Raw genomic sequence first — 14,425 nt, 5'->3', positions numbered from 1 at the left:
TGGGGCTAGAGTCGGAATAGCCCGAATCAAGAAAAGTTGGGGAAATGGAACATGTGAAGGAGGTTCACAGAGAGATAAGACAAAGAGCATAGGCTTTTCTATCCCAAACAGGATGTCTTATGAAAGTAGACATTGCCTTCATGAATCAAATGACAACAGGAGGCCAAACATTTTTTGAGGTGTGTTCTTTGCCAAAAAAGGGCTCCATTTTAGAGAAGGGGATCACTTACAATACCTAGTGTAAACAAATACTGCAATTATTCATTTAATAACCCCCTTTTCTTAATCTACTGTTGGTGTAGTCATCTTTCTGGACGAACGTAGCTGGTAATAAAATGGTTATTTGTTTGTGAGCAAGCAAAGTGAGCTAATAAAGAACTCATCTTTCTTGACAAACGTAGCTGGTAATAAAATGATTATTTGTTTGTGAGCAAGCAAAGTGAGCTAATAAAGAAAAGTATAAGCTGAAACTCCTCAACTCATTGTACCTTTTATTGATTTAGACCTTGCATTTAAAGTTGGTTAATAATTCATCAATCATTTAAGAAATCTGTTAACGGTCAGGTGACATCCAAATATAAGTTGATTCATGTTGATGTGCAGGGCTGCATACAACTCATATTTTGTTATTCAAACATCTGAATATATTTCCTAGATTTTTAAATATTAAAAAAAAAAAATTCTCAGACCTGCTAAGCTCTACCCTAAAAAAAAGCTCCAGATCCCATTTATCTTGTGACATCTGATAACAAGAGACAGTGGTATGTATTATGTAGCTATTAGAGCTGACCACCTGTTTATGGTCTATACAACATAAAAGTTGCTATGTCAGACATGCTGTGGCATCACCAGGAACAGAAAGGTAATGTGGAGGTATTGTATGAAAGAATGGAATTCTTTGGTGAGCGTGTGCTGAGCTGGTGGAAGTTACATACCACTGTTTCTTGTTGGCTCACTAATTGGCTCACTCATTTTTACAGAGTACATCACATATATCAGTCTGGTTGAATTATGTAAGTTATTAAAACAAATTGAAAAGATCAATGTTGAAGGGAAGAATTTGCCTTGAAAATTAGAGAGAAAAAAGTAAATTTTACTTATAATGCACTAGGAATCAATAGATCAATTAAGTAACAATGCAGTTCCTTAAATGTAGTGTGTCCCTTTTGCAGCCAACATCAAATTCTGTAGAACTATGCAGGAATCATGAGTACGTCATGTATGTCCTATTTGTAACATTTAAACGTTAGCAGTTTCCTAGTTATGCAAGGAACACCGTTACTCTCTAGACTTCACTGTCAGAAACTGTTAAGTGACTGACTGAAATTTTTTAATTTGTTGGTATTACATACATGTACATGTAGATAAAATTAGCTGTAAAGGGTACATTATCATTTGTACACATCAATGACCCGCTTCTTATAATGACCAAAATTAAAATTATCAATTTTTTATTCAGCACAAAACGTACGACTATGTACATTGTACATAGTCTATAGGGTCTAGACAACTTGTAGGCCTATTATTTGCAACGCGTTTGGAAAATTCCTAACTGTCGATAAAATTACCAGTTCTAATCTTTTAAGAGGAGTTTTTAGTTGGTATTATGATTTATCTCTTTTTTACTATAGGATTTACATAAATTTATATTTTCAGCCTGCAAAAGGGACAGACTACCTTTGAAGGGATGTGCAGGATGTTGAAACTAGTTTCCAAATTTGATATCGTAGAGAACCATCTTTCCGTTATCCCATCCATAGAGCTTCTGGTCCCGTGGGTTGTAGTCCAAGGTATACAGTCCTCCATAGCGAATCCCAAGACTGATGTCTGGTGAGCTCACCACGCCCGTCACGGTATCAAACATGAAGGAAATCTTGGAATCCTTAGCGCTGTAGTGGTTAGTGCAGTAGAGCTTGGCGCAGATGACGAAGCAGTTTCCGAAGCTGCTCTTGGCGTAGTTAAGACTCCATGTCTGTACGATGTCAAGGGTCCAAGGATTCAATCGGGAGAGTTTCATGCTCGTGCTGGCTGTTGCGTAGATCACCCACAATCCATTCTCATCCACAGCAAAGTCAATAGCACTGCAGTCACGCCCCATGTATTCATAGGTAGCACTATTACCGTAGCCAGCTGCGTCAAGACTCTTGGTAATGACCGTGGTGCCTGTGGCCACATCATAGCGGTACATTGTCCTGGAGTTGTAGTAGGTGAAGTAGATAGACCCGTTGTATGCTACAAGACCTGGTCCATCTGGGGCATAGCCAGTTGTTAGACTGAAAGTCTGTGCCTCCGAGGATGCTTCTCTCTCGTAGCTCTCATACAGGATATATCGTTCAATATATCTGTAGGTGGAGCTAGATTGACATCTGTAAAGGAGAGAATAATCAGATACAGGCACCCAGTAAAAATTATGATATTAAAACAATTCTTGGACACAGTATAAAAGTACCCTCTTGATATCCATTCTAATCCATCACTTTTTATAAGGAAAAATCCCAGAAGATAGGCCTAAATACGACGAACATGAACTTAATAGGTTAGTGGGTACTGGTAGGTATTTTGAAGTGTTTTTTAAATAAAATATTATCATTGTTTTAATATTCCTTATACTATGTTGTGAGGCAAACTGTGGAGTGGTTAATAACTTCAAAAAATCTGTGGATTTGAAATGGATTGCATTAAATACGTTAAAATTGAACAGTATGCAGGTATGAATTCTATTTGGGTTGCCCTATAGGGTGATTCATCATTGCTCCTTCGAAATGGCCCTGGGCCTTTTTTCGTCAAAAGAATAGTGTTAGGGTTGCAAATGGGTGTTAAATTAAGGTTAGGTTTAGGTTCAAAGGAAAATAATACCCAACAAATATAGCTGACAGCCTTATTACAAATTGTGAGTCAATTAAAAAATGTGTACCGTTCCTTATCAGAGTGATAGGCGAAGGAGGTGGGGGGGGGGTGAGATCATTCAAGCGGAGGGCATAACATAATCTGTCCCCCCCCCCCCCAGACACCTCACAAAGGGAAAAAGGCTAATAATATATTTTGCATTACAACGATTATTGTAATAGGCCTAAAGTTCTTTGAAATGCAGATTTTCAGCATTCTAAATTACAATTATCTGTTATTGATCCCTCGCATGATATTAAACTTAAAAAGAAAAATTAAAAACACTATTCTTTAGAAATATAAATGTTTATGAAAGGAGAAATGGTGTTTGCTGGGGTGGTGGGGGGAGGGGGCTATGAAAGTAGTAAACGTATATAGTTACATTTCAGAGCTTAATTTGTCGAAAAGCCTCCCCCCCCCCCCCCAAAAAAAAAAAAAAAAAAAAAAAAAAATAGATCTAGATAATAGTATACATTCTCAGATTTTGTTGAATAATAATTTGCCAGTGTTTGTTTTTCGTGACTGCTAAAGCATGTGTATGCTAATATACTTATCAACTAGGGGACCTACGCCCTTAAGTCATAAATGACAGTAATGAGGATTAGTGCCCCACAAAAGGGCGACACGGTTTTGATCATGGGGCCTCACAGTTACGAGGCCATTGCTTTGCCACTGAACCATGACTGTACGCAGCAGGGGCTAGGGTAGGGGGCAGTTCCCACAAATAAAAAGAAAATGCAATAAATTATCAATTATTCATTGCACTTTACCCCGGTCCCCAACATGAAAAAAATCCTCTGTACGGTCGTGCATTATGGCTTGAGGCGTGGGCGACACAGAAGATTTGTTTTGTTGACAATTTTTTTCGGCATATAAAAGTATAAATGACTGCTTTAATATTCGAGAAATAGTTGTTTTTATAAGCTCTCGGGAAGGTTACGATTGGGCTATTGCCCTCGGCACGCCTCGGGCAATAGCACAATTGTAACCTTCCCTTGAGCGTATAAAAAAAAACTATTTCTCTCAAAGCAGTCATTAATACTGTACTAATAAAACATGGTTGCAACTCCGAGTTTCACGCCTTGCGAGCGACTGATCATCAGACAACTTGTAGCATTCTAAAAACTTGGAGTTGCAACCATGTTCTATTAGTCTGCCTTATTCAATATATATTTTGCTCTGCCTATAGGCATTTAGCACTATACGGAAGTATAGAGCAAATCTAAGTATATATATATATATATATACATATATATATATATATATATATATATATATATATATATATATATACATAATATACAAAGTTAATGTACAACACTACTAATAATAATGAATTAATTCATTTTTTTAAAGAAGAAGCAGGAACCGTTCCGGCGCGCCTCCAATCCCCTTAGTCATGGGGATTGGGTCTATATTGTCTTAGGAGATGGATCTAATAAACGGGAGAGTTGGGAGCTTTGACATCCTTTTCCATTGTATCCTTCCCACTCTCTCTTCCTATCTTACCATTTTTTTATGACGAATGAATAGCCGTAAGTACCTCTCCTTCCACATTCTACACCATTGCCCTCGAAAGAGACACAAACGCAGGGACTTCTCTCTGGCTCTGCCCAAGCCTAAATCCAATAACTGATTAATCAGTTGCTTTCCATGTAGGATATTGTGATTAAGTCAATGATCACGCCTGAAACGACCCCCTTCCACCCCAAATAAAAAACACAAAATATAAGAATTCCAACATCAGAATGATTACTCACGAACTATAATATTTGAAGTGCCAGATTTTGTCAGATTCGACCAGTGGGTCTCGCATCCAAGCCCCATTCGGGTAGGTTGAAGTGCGCACCGTGTAGGAAGATGAAAGAGAAGATATGGGAGCGCAGGAATCTAATTAGGGGAGATAACAACGTCGGTGTAATGGCAAGTTCAGAAGCTCAAATACATCTCATGCATTCAATATATAAATACATCATTTATGGAGACAATTGAACAAAATACATACCGAGCTGGAGGAGAAAAGGGGAGGGCTCAGAATTAAAAGATCCTGATGACGCAAAACACAAAACAGCAAATTATGAGAAAGAGTAAGATAGGGGAGACTGAGGAAGGACGTTTGCGGGAACAAACTCTTATCGGTTTTACTATGTAACTGAGTGTTTTGAACTACGAGACTAAAGATTGTACATGCTCTTAATTTAATTACTCCTGACAGTTATGACTCGGCTTTTTTTAATTAATTATCAAATTACAATCATGTCACATACACCATTGGGCCGTGCGGAAGTCTTTCAGAATGAGGGGGGCATTAAAAGAATGGCACTTTCTGGAAACAGGGGCACCTACAAAGGGAAACCTCTAAAGCAAAAATATACAAATTTTAGTCATTGGTAGCCTCTTTTTTTCCCTACATTTTGAATTTGTGATTGGATTATCACTTTATATCACACTTTGCAGTTGGGTGTGATGGTCTAAACATTTATTTGCGAGTGGGCTAAATGTTTAGATTTGCGAGGTCGCAGTGCGAAAAGTTCCATCGTATAAAGAGAAAAAAAATAATCATATTCATAAAAGACTATTACAAAAAAAATAATATGAAACAAAGTTATATTAACTTAAAATGCAAGCGAACGTAGCTAGCGAGTCTTAGGTGAAATTGAAGAAAAAGTTGCTCTTTTTTTTAGTCGCTTAAAATTAGGAGCACATTTTATGGTAAAAGGAAAAGGTGGCACATCTCCAAAGTTCAAAGGACACTTTTTAGTAAAGCAAAGGAGCACGTGTCAAAGTAAATAATCGGAATCACCAGAGTTGAAAATATGCACCAAAGATGTAAAAAGGCACGTATGAGAACGGACAAGGGGCACTTGATACAAATAAAAGGGGGCAATTATCAGAAGGAATATGGCACTAATTTATAGAAAGGATAATAGCAAGCTTTAAAATAAAAGGGGCATTCATCAGAGATGTAAAGGGTCACTTATTACAAAGTTAAAAGGGGCACCTCTCCAACTTTAAAGGGATCGTTTAATAATGTTAAATCTGAGATACACGGCCCTACGTGTTATCAGTGTCTGTGATATGGTGTAATATTGAAGCCCTAAAAAAATTGCGCTTCAAAATTATCAAGAAGTGCCTCAATAAAGGAAAAATCTTTGAGTGACCGGTTTTACCATACTCGTTTTCCCCAATAGACTGTAGTGTTATGAAAACCGTCAGGCGAACGGTTTCAAAATTTGTAATTTCAATCATAAATATCTTGATAATCAGACAGGCGATCGGCTTGTAAAAGTGGGGTTCCTGACTGACCTAAAGGTTTATAATTATGATTGCATCATGAGCTAAATCCAGAATTTTGTTTCAGAATCTGAGACAAAGTTACCGGATCCCTTTAATAAGGGCACTCACCGGAGATAAAAAGAGGCAATTAAAGCTATAAAAATAAAAGGGACATCTCTTAGATTTGAAAAGAGGAAATTATAAGAGGTGAAGGGGAACTTATCAGAGGTGGTAAGGGGTATTTCTTGTACCTGAAAAGTGACACTCGCATGAGATGACTAGGGACACTTATGGAAATTGAAAGGGGTACCTATTATGAAGGAAAATGGGCCCTTATCGAAAAAGGGTCACCTGTGAGATTTTAATAGAGGCATTTATAATTCGTGTGAGGAGCATTTATGAGAAAGGGAAGTGGCTCTTTATAAAAGAAAAGGGGCAAAAAGGGCACTTTTTAAAAAGACAAGGGGGCATGTGTAAAAATAAAAGAGGGCACCTATGAAAAAGGAATAGGGGCACAAATTAAGGATAAAAATGGGCACTTATTACAAAATAAAAGGGCACTTGTTGAAGTAAAATGGGCACCTCTCAAATTTGAATAGGGGCACTTATCTTATGAAATGGGCACCTAATAGAAATAAAAAGGGGCACTTTTCTGAAGTAAAAGGGGCCACCTTTTCTATGTAAAAAGGGGGCACTTTAGGGGTACTAGAAAAGTGAGGGACACTGTGTTGCCCCCCCCCCCCCCCCGCTCTGCCACCTGGGTTCTTGGGGTAGCATCCTCGGGAAAAGTGTCATAAAATATCTTAAAACTAAATTAAAAACAGAGGGTTCCCGCCTTACTCCGGACTTGAATTCATTAACCCATTATTTTGATTGGCGTAGACTAGGCAAGATATGGAGGGGCTTGGTGTCATTAAAATAATGTCGGAAGCGGTCGTAAAGGCTTAAATACTAGGTGGATACAAAATTAAACCTCATTCACATTATCGGGTTATACCTATCATCTCTCTCTCTCTCTCTCTCCCTTTTTCTATCTCTCTCTCTCTCCCCCTTCTATCTCTCTCTCTCTCTCTCTCTCTTCCTCCCTCCCTCCACCTTTTCTCTCTCTCTCTCTCTCTCTCTCTTTCCTTCTCTCTCTCTCTCCTCTCTCTCTCTCTCTCACTCTATATCTCTTTCTCTCCCTCTCTCTCTCTTCCTCCCTCCCTCCACCTTTCCTCTCTCTCTCTCTCTCTCCTTCTCTCTCTGTCTCTCTCTCTCTCTCTGTCTCTCTCCGCTCCCTCCTCTCTCTTTTTCTCTTGCCACCTCTCTTATTATCACATCCCCATTTTGATCTCAGTTTTTCTCAAAGTTTCATAGGGGTTTCTACCTTGATTAGCAACGTCCTCCCACGGCACAAACAAGAAGTCGTCTCCTGAGCCAGGTAGTGGGGTCGGCTGCACGTTCGCCTCGCATTGTGCCAGGTCCTCCTCCAGTTCCTCGATCTGTTCTAGCAGAATCTCAACATTCTGGGTCTTCTTCAGGTCGTACAGTAATGTCTGCACGGCTGTGAGCTGTCAAGGAACGAGAATATATTATACACTTGCGTAAGGGGCAGATCCAAGATTTTGTAAAAATGAGGCGACCCCCCCCCCCCCAAAAAAAATAAATAAATAAATAAAAACAACAACACTTAGAGCATATTCTGGGGTTAGAAGTACTCATTTTTTTTTCTTCAAAAGAGATTGAGGGGGGGGGGGGGGGTTAACGCCCAAAACACCCCTCCTGCGTACGCTTGTGTATATATCACCCTCAATTTTTTAAGCTCCAAATGATTTACCTCTCACAAAGTGGAAGGCTAATTCCTGCGCAACCTAATTGTTATACCCTTTACAAAAGTGAGCAGTTCTCACCCGAGCATGAATTATTTTTAGACATTTTGGTGTCATATGAAAGTTGGGTTTATGAGCTTTCCATACATATAAAACTTTTTCCCCAGATCTATATATTTTTTTATTCGGCCGCCATTTCAAAAGTGTATAGTTTTTTTTGGGACGCACTGTATAATGTCAGATTTCATCTGTATTGCATAAAGCTTGGTTTCAAGTTGGATTTTTTTTTTTTTTAATTTTTAAAAAAAAAAAAAGAGAAAAAAAGAGAGAGAATCTAATCCGCAACTCTCCGCGTCAATACCTGGGCATCACCCCTGCTTTCTTTCATTGATATGTATGTTTGTATGGATGGTTTTAAAAAATAGTTAGATAATTAGTATAAAAGTTTATTTTGTTGTTTCTTTGTTTCTTATTTTTTTTTTGGGGGGGGAGGAGGGGGCGTTATCCCGCAATACCTCTGTTTCCAACTGGGCGACATCATCCAGATTGTTGGTTCTCTCCACCTCTAACAATTTCAGGACCAGTTCCAGTTTATCAATCTCTTCCATGATCAGTTCAAACTCTGGTCGGTTGACCTTAAGATCACCATTCTCGATGCGCTCCAGCTTGTATGTCATGGCATCGATGTTGGCTTGTGTCTTCTCGATCTCGACCGTGGTCGTCTCGACATTCACCTTTACTTCATCGATGCGACTGCTGATGTTCGTGACCTATGTAAGAGAACATACTAAGTTCAAGGAAGTCGAGTTGAATTGAAATTCTTACAAATTGTTAGAGGCGTGGCGTCCGGGAGGGAGAGACACCCCACCCCAGACAAACAGTAATCAAGAGAGAAAGAAAGAGAGAGAGAGAGAGAGAGAGAGAGGGGGGGGGGGAGAGAGAGAGAAAGAGAGGGAGGAGGGAGAGAGAGAGAGAGAGAGAGAGAGAGAGAGAAGGAAATTAGAAGGTGGGGGGTCAACATGAAAAAGAAGATTACATGATCCTTCTCCCAGACCTCTATCTCGTAATTCTTCTTTGTTTTCTCACCCCCCCCCCCACACACACTTATAAAAGAAAATTGTAATGGTTTTTAAAAGCAAATATAATGATCATACAAATTATATACAAGCGAATCATGAATGAAAAAGTATGGGAAAAAACGAACAAGCAAACCAGACAAAAAAACTTTTTTGTTTGATATTGCAAAAATAGGAATCATTATGGATAGCTTCGGTTTGCCAGGCTAACTATTAAAGCGGAGGATCACTGGCAATCTAATCAAGCATTAAAGAGTAACATTTGGAAGGTTAGTGCTCATCCCTCCGTCATGACAGGACCAACACAACTTACCTGCAGGCACTTTCACAGGGGGGGGGCGGTTAAAACCCCTTTGGTATTTTTAAGTGTGTAAACCCCCCCCCCCTTTTTTTTTTTTTTTTTTTTATTAAAAAAAAAAAAAAAAAAAAAATCATTCACATGGCTGACCTAAAAAAGGTGACCTTACCCCCCCCCCCCTCCCAACGGAGCAAAATGTCAAATTTTTAAATTTCGAGACCAAAATTAAAAAAAAAAAAGTGTCCTCTTACCCACCCACCCCCCCCCCCCCTCCCCCTGCTTATTCAGCGGCTGGCTGAGTCGTTGCGAAATTTTCGGCCCGATTTATAAATGTTAAACCCCCCCCCCCCCCCCCTTGAAAAAATCCTGCATACGCGTCTGCTTACCTGTAATGAAATATAAGTCGACTTAAGAGCAATTTCATCCGCATTGAAGTTTGAAAGAACATACAATTTAAATGACAAAATCATCTTTGTTTGATCAATATCGGTTCAGATACGGCTGAAATATAACAATTTCTAATCAATGCTTGTGTACCACCACAAATATTTGATAATTTGAAAAAGCCGTTGAAAAAACGAAATAGCGCCTTTTACGTCGTATTTCAGCCAATGCCGATGTTGGCTTTTTTGTTGGCATTTTTGTGTTGGTTATATTACGCACAACCAGCCGGCCCATGTATTGTTATTTTTAATTAAATAATTAATTAACGTACACCGTATTTTTTTTAAGTGGAGCTGAATTGGAATGGTCGTATTGGCTAAATATTTTAAGGTCTAAAATTACCTTCATACCAATTTTAGGTTCTAAAGGTGCACTAGAAATGTCATAGATAAGAGTAAGAGCAATAGCCATGCACTTTGAAAGCATTTGCGGATTAAAAGCAGAACTCAACTATACCTTTAAGTAAAAACGTGCACACAGAAAACCTGATGACCATTTTTTCGCTTGTAAGAGAGATATGTCCTCCTTTGCGTGTAAAGAGGGAATTCCCGCCTATCATACCAATGGGCAAATAACATTTCGATGACTGAAAATGCGGAACCCACCCACCCCCCCCCCCCTCTTTTTCATCTTTTTTTCTCCATTGAGCTTCTTGTCGGCGACTCATTAGTTCCCTCCCGTTCTATCATAGTGGACAAATAAGGATTTCATTTTCTATTTCCCCCAAAATTACAAATATTTCTTCGAGGTGATGCTGCTGTATTACCTGAGCCTGTATATATTCTATCTGGTTAAGTTCAGCTGGGCTTGGAGGGTTGGAACATCCTGGAACAGATCCCACTTGAATATCACAGATGCATGAATCATACATGCTTTCTCCACTCCCCAAAACAGAGTATTCGATGCACTAAAAGGGGATAAAGCGAATGAAAAAACAACAACATTATTTTAAACAAAGAAATCTTGAGATCAATAATTGACCTATGTCAATTATTGATCTGAAATACAGTTAATCTTAAACAGTGGCATATATCTATAGATTATTGGGCATTTTGCGAACTATGACACTTTGCCCCCCAACCACTAAAACGTATCTATGTAAAATGGTATAAGGGAAGGAGCTGTATTTTTATTATTATTATTATTATCATGATGATTTAGAACTCTACAAAGATACGAAATGTTTTATGCATGTTACCCATAACAAAAATCGTAAGGGAGCACTGCAATCGGGTGGTATAGCTTCGAATTTAATTTTGAACAGTGATTTTCTATTCAATTTTTCCTCAAACTGTTGCCAATCACTGACGAAAACTGAGCAGATATAGTATGGTCAAGTAATTTAGCAAGGTAACCAAAATTAAAGTTTCCAGTCAAATGGCTGCGCAATATGGGTTTCCCCATCTATTTTTACACTTTTTTTCAATCAAATTTATCTTTATGCACTTAAATTTCGTCCTGGGAATCCGGGATCGCGCAAATGTCATGTTTATTTTGTCATTTTGTCATTCAATTTGGTCGATGGTCAATTTTCATTTTCAGATTTCATGCGAATTCGTCTCACCTGGCGGTCCGCCGCAGAATTTTTTGATCGATTATTATTATTTATGATTAAATGAGGTCAATGTTAACAAAATTTCGAATCCACCGCTCAGAGGCGGGGGGGGGGGGGGAGGGGAGGGGTTGGAGCTGGTGGTTTCCCATGGGGATTTATTTCTCTTAAGTTTCAAAACTCGAGCAAACGCCAGTATATATGATTAAAATTGGGAAGCGAGATGTCACAATATCCTTACACTCGAGTAGCATTATATTCGGGCAGTAAAGTGCTCGAATAATTTTTTTTTTAATCTAAGCGAGTAAATTTTGATGACGAAGTAAAATTTCTACTACAATGAAAGTGTCTTTTCAAGTCAAGGTTTATTAAAAACATGTGTCTCAGCCAAACGGCTGAATTGATCATGTGTGCAATTAAAAGACTCATTGCATATTTCAAATATAAAATATAGTTACAATTGATTTGTCATTATTGAAATATATATATATATATATATAGTTAATGTGGTAAGATTAATTGGGCAGCAAATATAAGAAAACAGAATATAACATGAAGTCAGAAAAACGGAGAGGAGAAACATGAAGAAAAAAAGTAACAGAAGAAGTTGTAAAAGTACATGTACATCAAAAGATATAAATTGCATACATGTACTTTTAAAGAGTCATTAAGACAATATACGAATATAAAACATAGAATTGAACATATTATTTTCATAATATTGTTGACGTTTGATATTGCAAGTATTTGTATTATTGCTTAGAAAAATGATAAATAAAAATAAAATTATGGCACTCTACCATTCCTTTTTCTTCAGATATAAAGTGACTATTGAATTAGGGAAAGGGATTAGAATTTTGTTATTTTGGTTTCAATTGTTAATATCTTATGGAGAGTAAAAATCAGGAAACTTCAACATTAATTTTGTGAAAAATAATAATAATAATCTTTTAAAGTCCACTCCAAATTTTATTAAGTTAAACCGAAAATGGAAATTCTTTTTGCCCAATTGATCGTGAGCCCGGCAGCCACAGAGCAGCGCCAGATCGACGTTGCTCTATCCCTTAATATTGTTGAACGCCAAACAAGGTAGCAGCAACTCCCGTCTTTTAACGTCTTTTGGTAAGACGCGGCCGGGGTTCGAACCCAAGACCTCCCGGTTTGTGAGGCGGACGCTCTACTGACTGAGCCAACACACCGAAATACAAATAGAAAATGTATATTAATTCATCTATTTTGATATTGGGTTTAGCTTTATTGAGAAGATCGACAAAGTAAGGTAGGGGGGTATCTCGGAAACGATTGGTTTATCACTTGAATTGTTGATATGGGTATGTTTTTTCCGAAGAGGTAACCAGGTACTACATGTTGGGTGTTTAGCTAAGGAAGTAGCAAAATCCAGACAGAGCTTTTCGCTCCTAGATTCAAGCGTTGAAAGGTCACATATTTTGGCAAGCATTGGTATAATTTGTGTATTATGGACCCAACATGATTCTACATTATACTCTTTTTTTAACTTGCTCCAAGCTTCTTATTCGTCTCTGTCTAAACCAACCATTAAAAACTGGGGTACAGTATTCCATGACAGGACGAATATAGCCCGTATATACCAGTTTCAGATCAGCTAAAAACAGTCCACATCGTTTCAGAAGCCTTAACATATGCAACTTTCTATTACAGTTTTTAAAGGATTTCAGTGACATGTATGTCCCATTTCAGATAGGATTGCACAATGACACTAAGAATTTTAACAGACTGGAAGTTTGCAGGGGTGAGTCATCAATGTAAAAAGTTAGTTCGGCAGGAGGATTTTTTGAGAATGTCACACTAAGTGAAAAACACTTTGAAGGATTTTAACTTCATATGATTTTGACAGGACCACTGACCCAAACTGTAGAGGACAGCTGGTAAGTCAGAGGGATCGGTTTCTTAACGACAATCCAACAAAGTAAGATCATCTACGTATTTATATCTAATCGATTGGTATGATTTCACAAGCATCGTTGATCATCACTAGAAAGAGGATGGGGCCCAATTTAGTTCTTTGGGGTACACCAGCATAATTTTGTATGTATTGAGTCAGAGTGTCTTGGTATTTGCCACACTGTTGACGGTGTTCCAAAAAACTAACAATCCAAATTTGCACAATTTTGCACAATTCAAGTGTAAAAGCTTGCGACAGGCTGGATCATAACATTCTTATTATCAATTTTCTAATAAGGATGTTATGATCCAGCCTGTCGAAAGCTTTGGTAAAGTCGGTACACACAACAATGGATAAGCTCTTGCTCTTTTCACTATTTTCTTATTCTTTGCTTGCTCGCTTCGCCTGTGTGTACAGGCCGAGATAAAAGTTTGGGTGGGGCGCAACAATGATTGCCCAGGGCACCAAAATACCTAGATACGCCACTGAACAAAATTAAGTAACGTTTGACTTCCTTAAAGCGCTTTTATCTTTAACTGGTCTGAGCGCTGACACATTGCATTTAAACATTTCGTTGAAAACCATTAGCTACGCTCTCTAACGGCCAAACTATTAATTTGTCATAGTTTTCTAATTTAGTATGATATCACTGAGTTTAATATTCAGGAGGATTTTTTTCCTCTGAATACCATTGTTTGATTAACCAATCATCAATACAATGATAACAATTTGATGACGCAATCAGTTGTTAAAATATCATTTACCTGTGCTGAGACTTCCAAGGTGTAACACAGGAGAAACAACATGAGCATCGCAACTATCGGTTTCGTTGCCATCTTGCCAACTTCTTATGAGAAGTCCTCTCAATATTGTTGAAAACACGTGATTTATGCTGGGTGAAGATTGCAAGGCGTTGCAAGGCAATATGAGGCTTTTACATCTGGCTCCCGCCTTTTAAATCATGCACTAATATTATTTTCCGACGTGCGTGAAAAGTGCGGAGGGAGAGGTCTATAAAGAGGGCAGTCCTTATATTTTGAAAGCCTGCCCTAGCGATAAAAGTAACCTGCCCACTTTATGATGTAATTTGGGGTTTTATTTGAGAAATAATCCATAGGTTTTTACTAGGTTATCTGACAATTAGAGACCGTAATGGCCCTC

At 38.2% G+C, this 14,425-nt stretch overlaps 1 protein-coding gene across 1 annotated transcript; it reads right to left on the bottom strand.

Annotated features, from left to right (window-relative positions):
- Window positions 1-678: 678 nt before the first annotated feature.
- LOC755287 (noelin-like) lies at window positions 679-14,179 on the bottom strand. Its single transcript, XM_030998152.1, has 6 exons — window positions 14,029-14,179; window positions 10,555-10,695; window positions 8,486-8,740; window positions 7,529-7,712; window positions 4,647-4,776; window positions 679-2,366 (listed from the first exon to the last, which is right to left on the bottom strand). Exons 1-6 carry the CDS (start codon window positions 14,098-14,100, stop codon window positions 1,706-1,708), a joined length of 1,443 nt encoding a protein of 480 aa, XP_030854012.1. The 5' UTR covers window positions 14,101-14,179; the 3' UTR covers window positions 679-1,705.
- Between the last annotated feature and the right edge of the window lie 246 nt (window positions 14,180-14,425).

Source organism: Strongylocentrotus purpuratus, unplaced genomic scaffold, assembly GCF_000002235.5.
Source record: "Strongylocentrotus purpuratus isolate Spur 01 unplaced genomic scaffold, Spur_5.0 spur5_scaffold_4, whole genome shotgun sequence".
Classification (NCBI taxonomy): domain Eukaryota; kingdom Metazoa; phylum Echinodermata; class Echinoidea; order Camarodonta; family Strongylocentrotidae; genus Strongylocentrotus; species Strongylocentrotus purpuratus.
The sequence above is the reverse complement of the archived record's forward strand: the minus strand, read 5'-3'. Positions and strand labels throughout refer to the sequence as shown.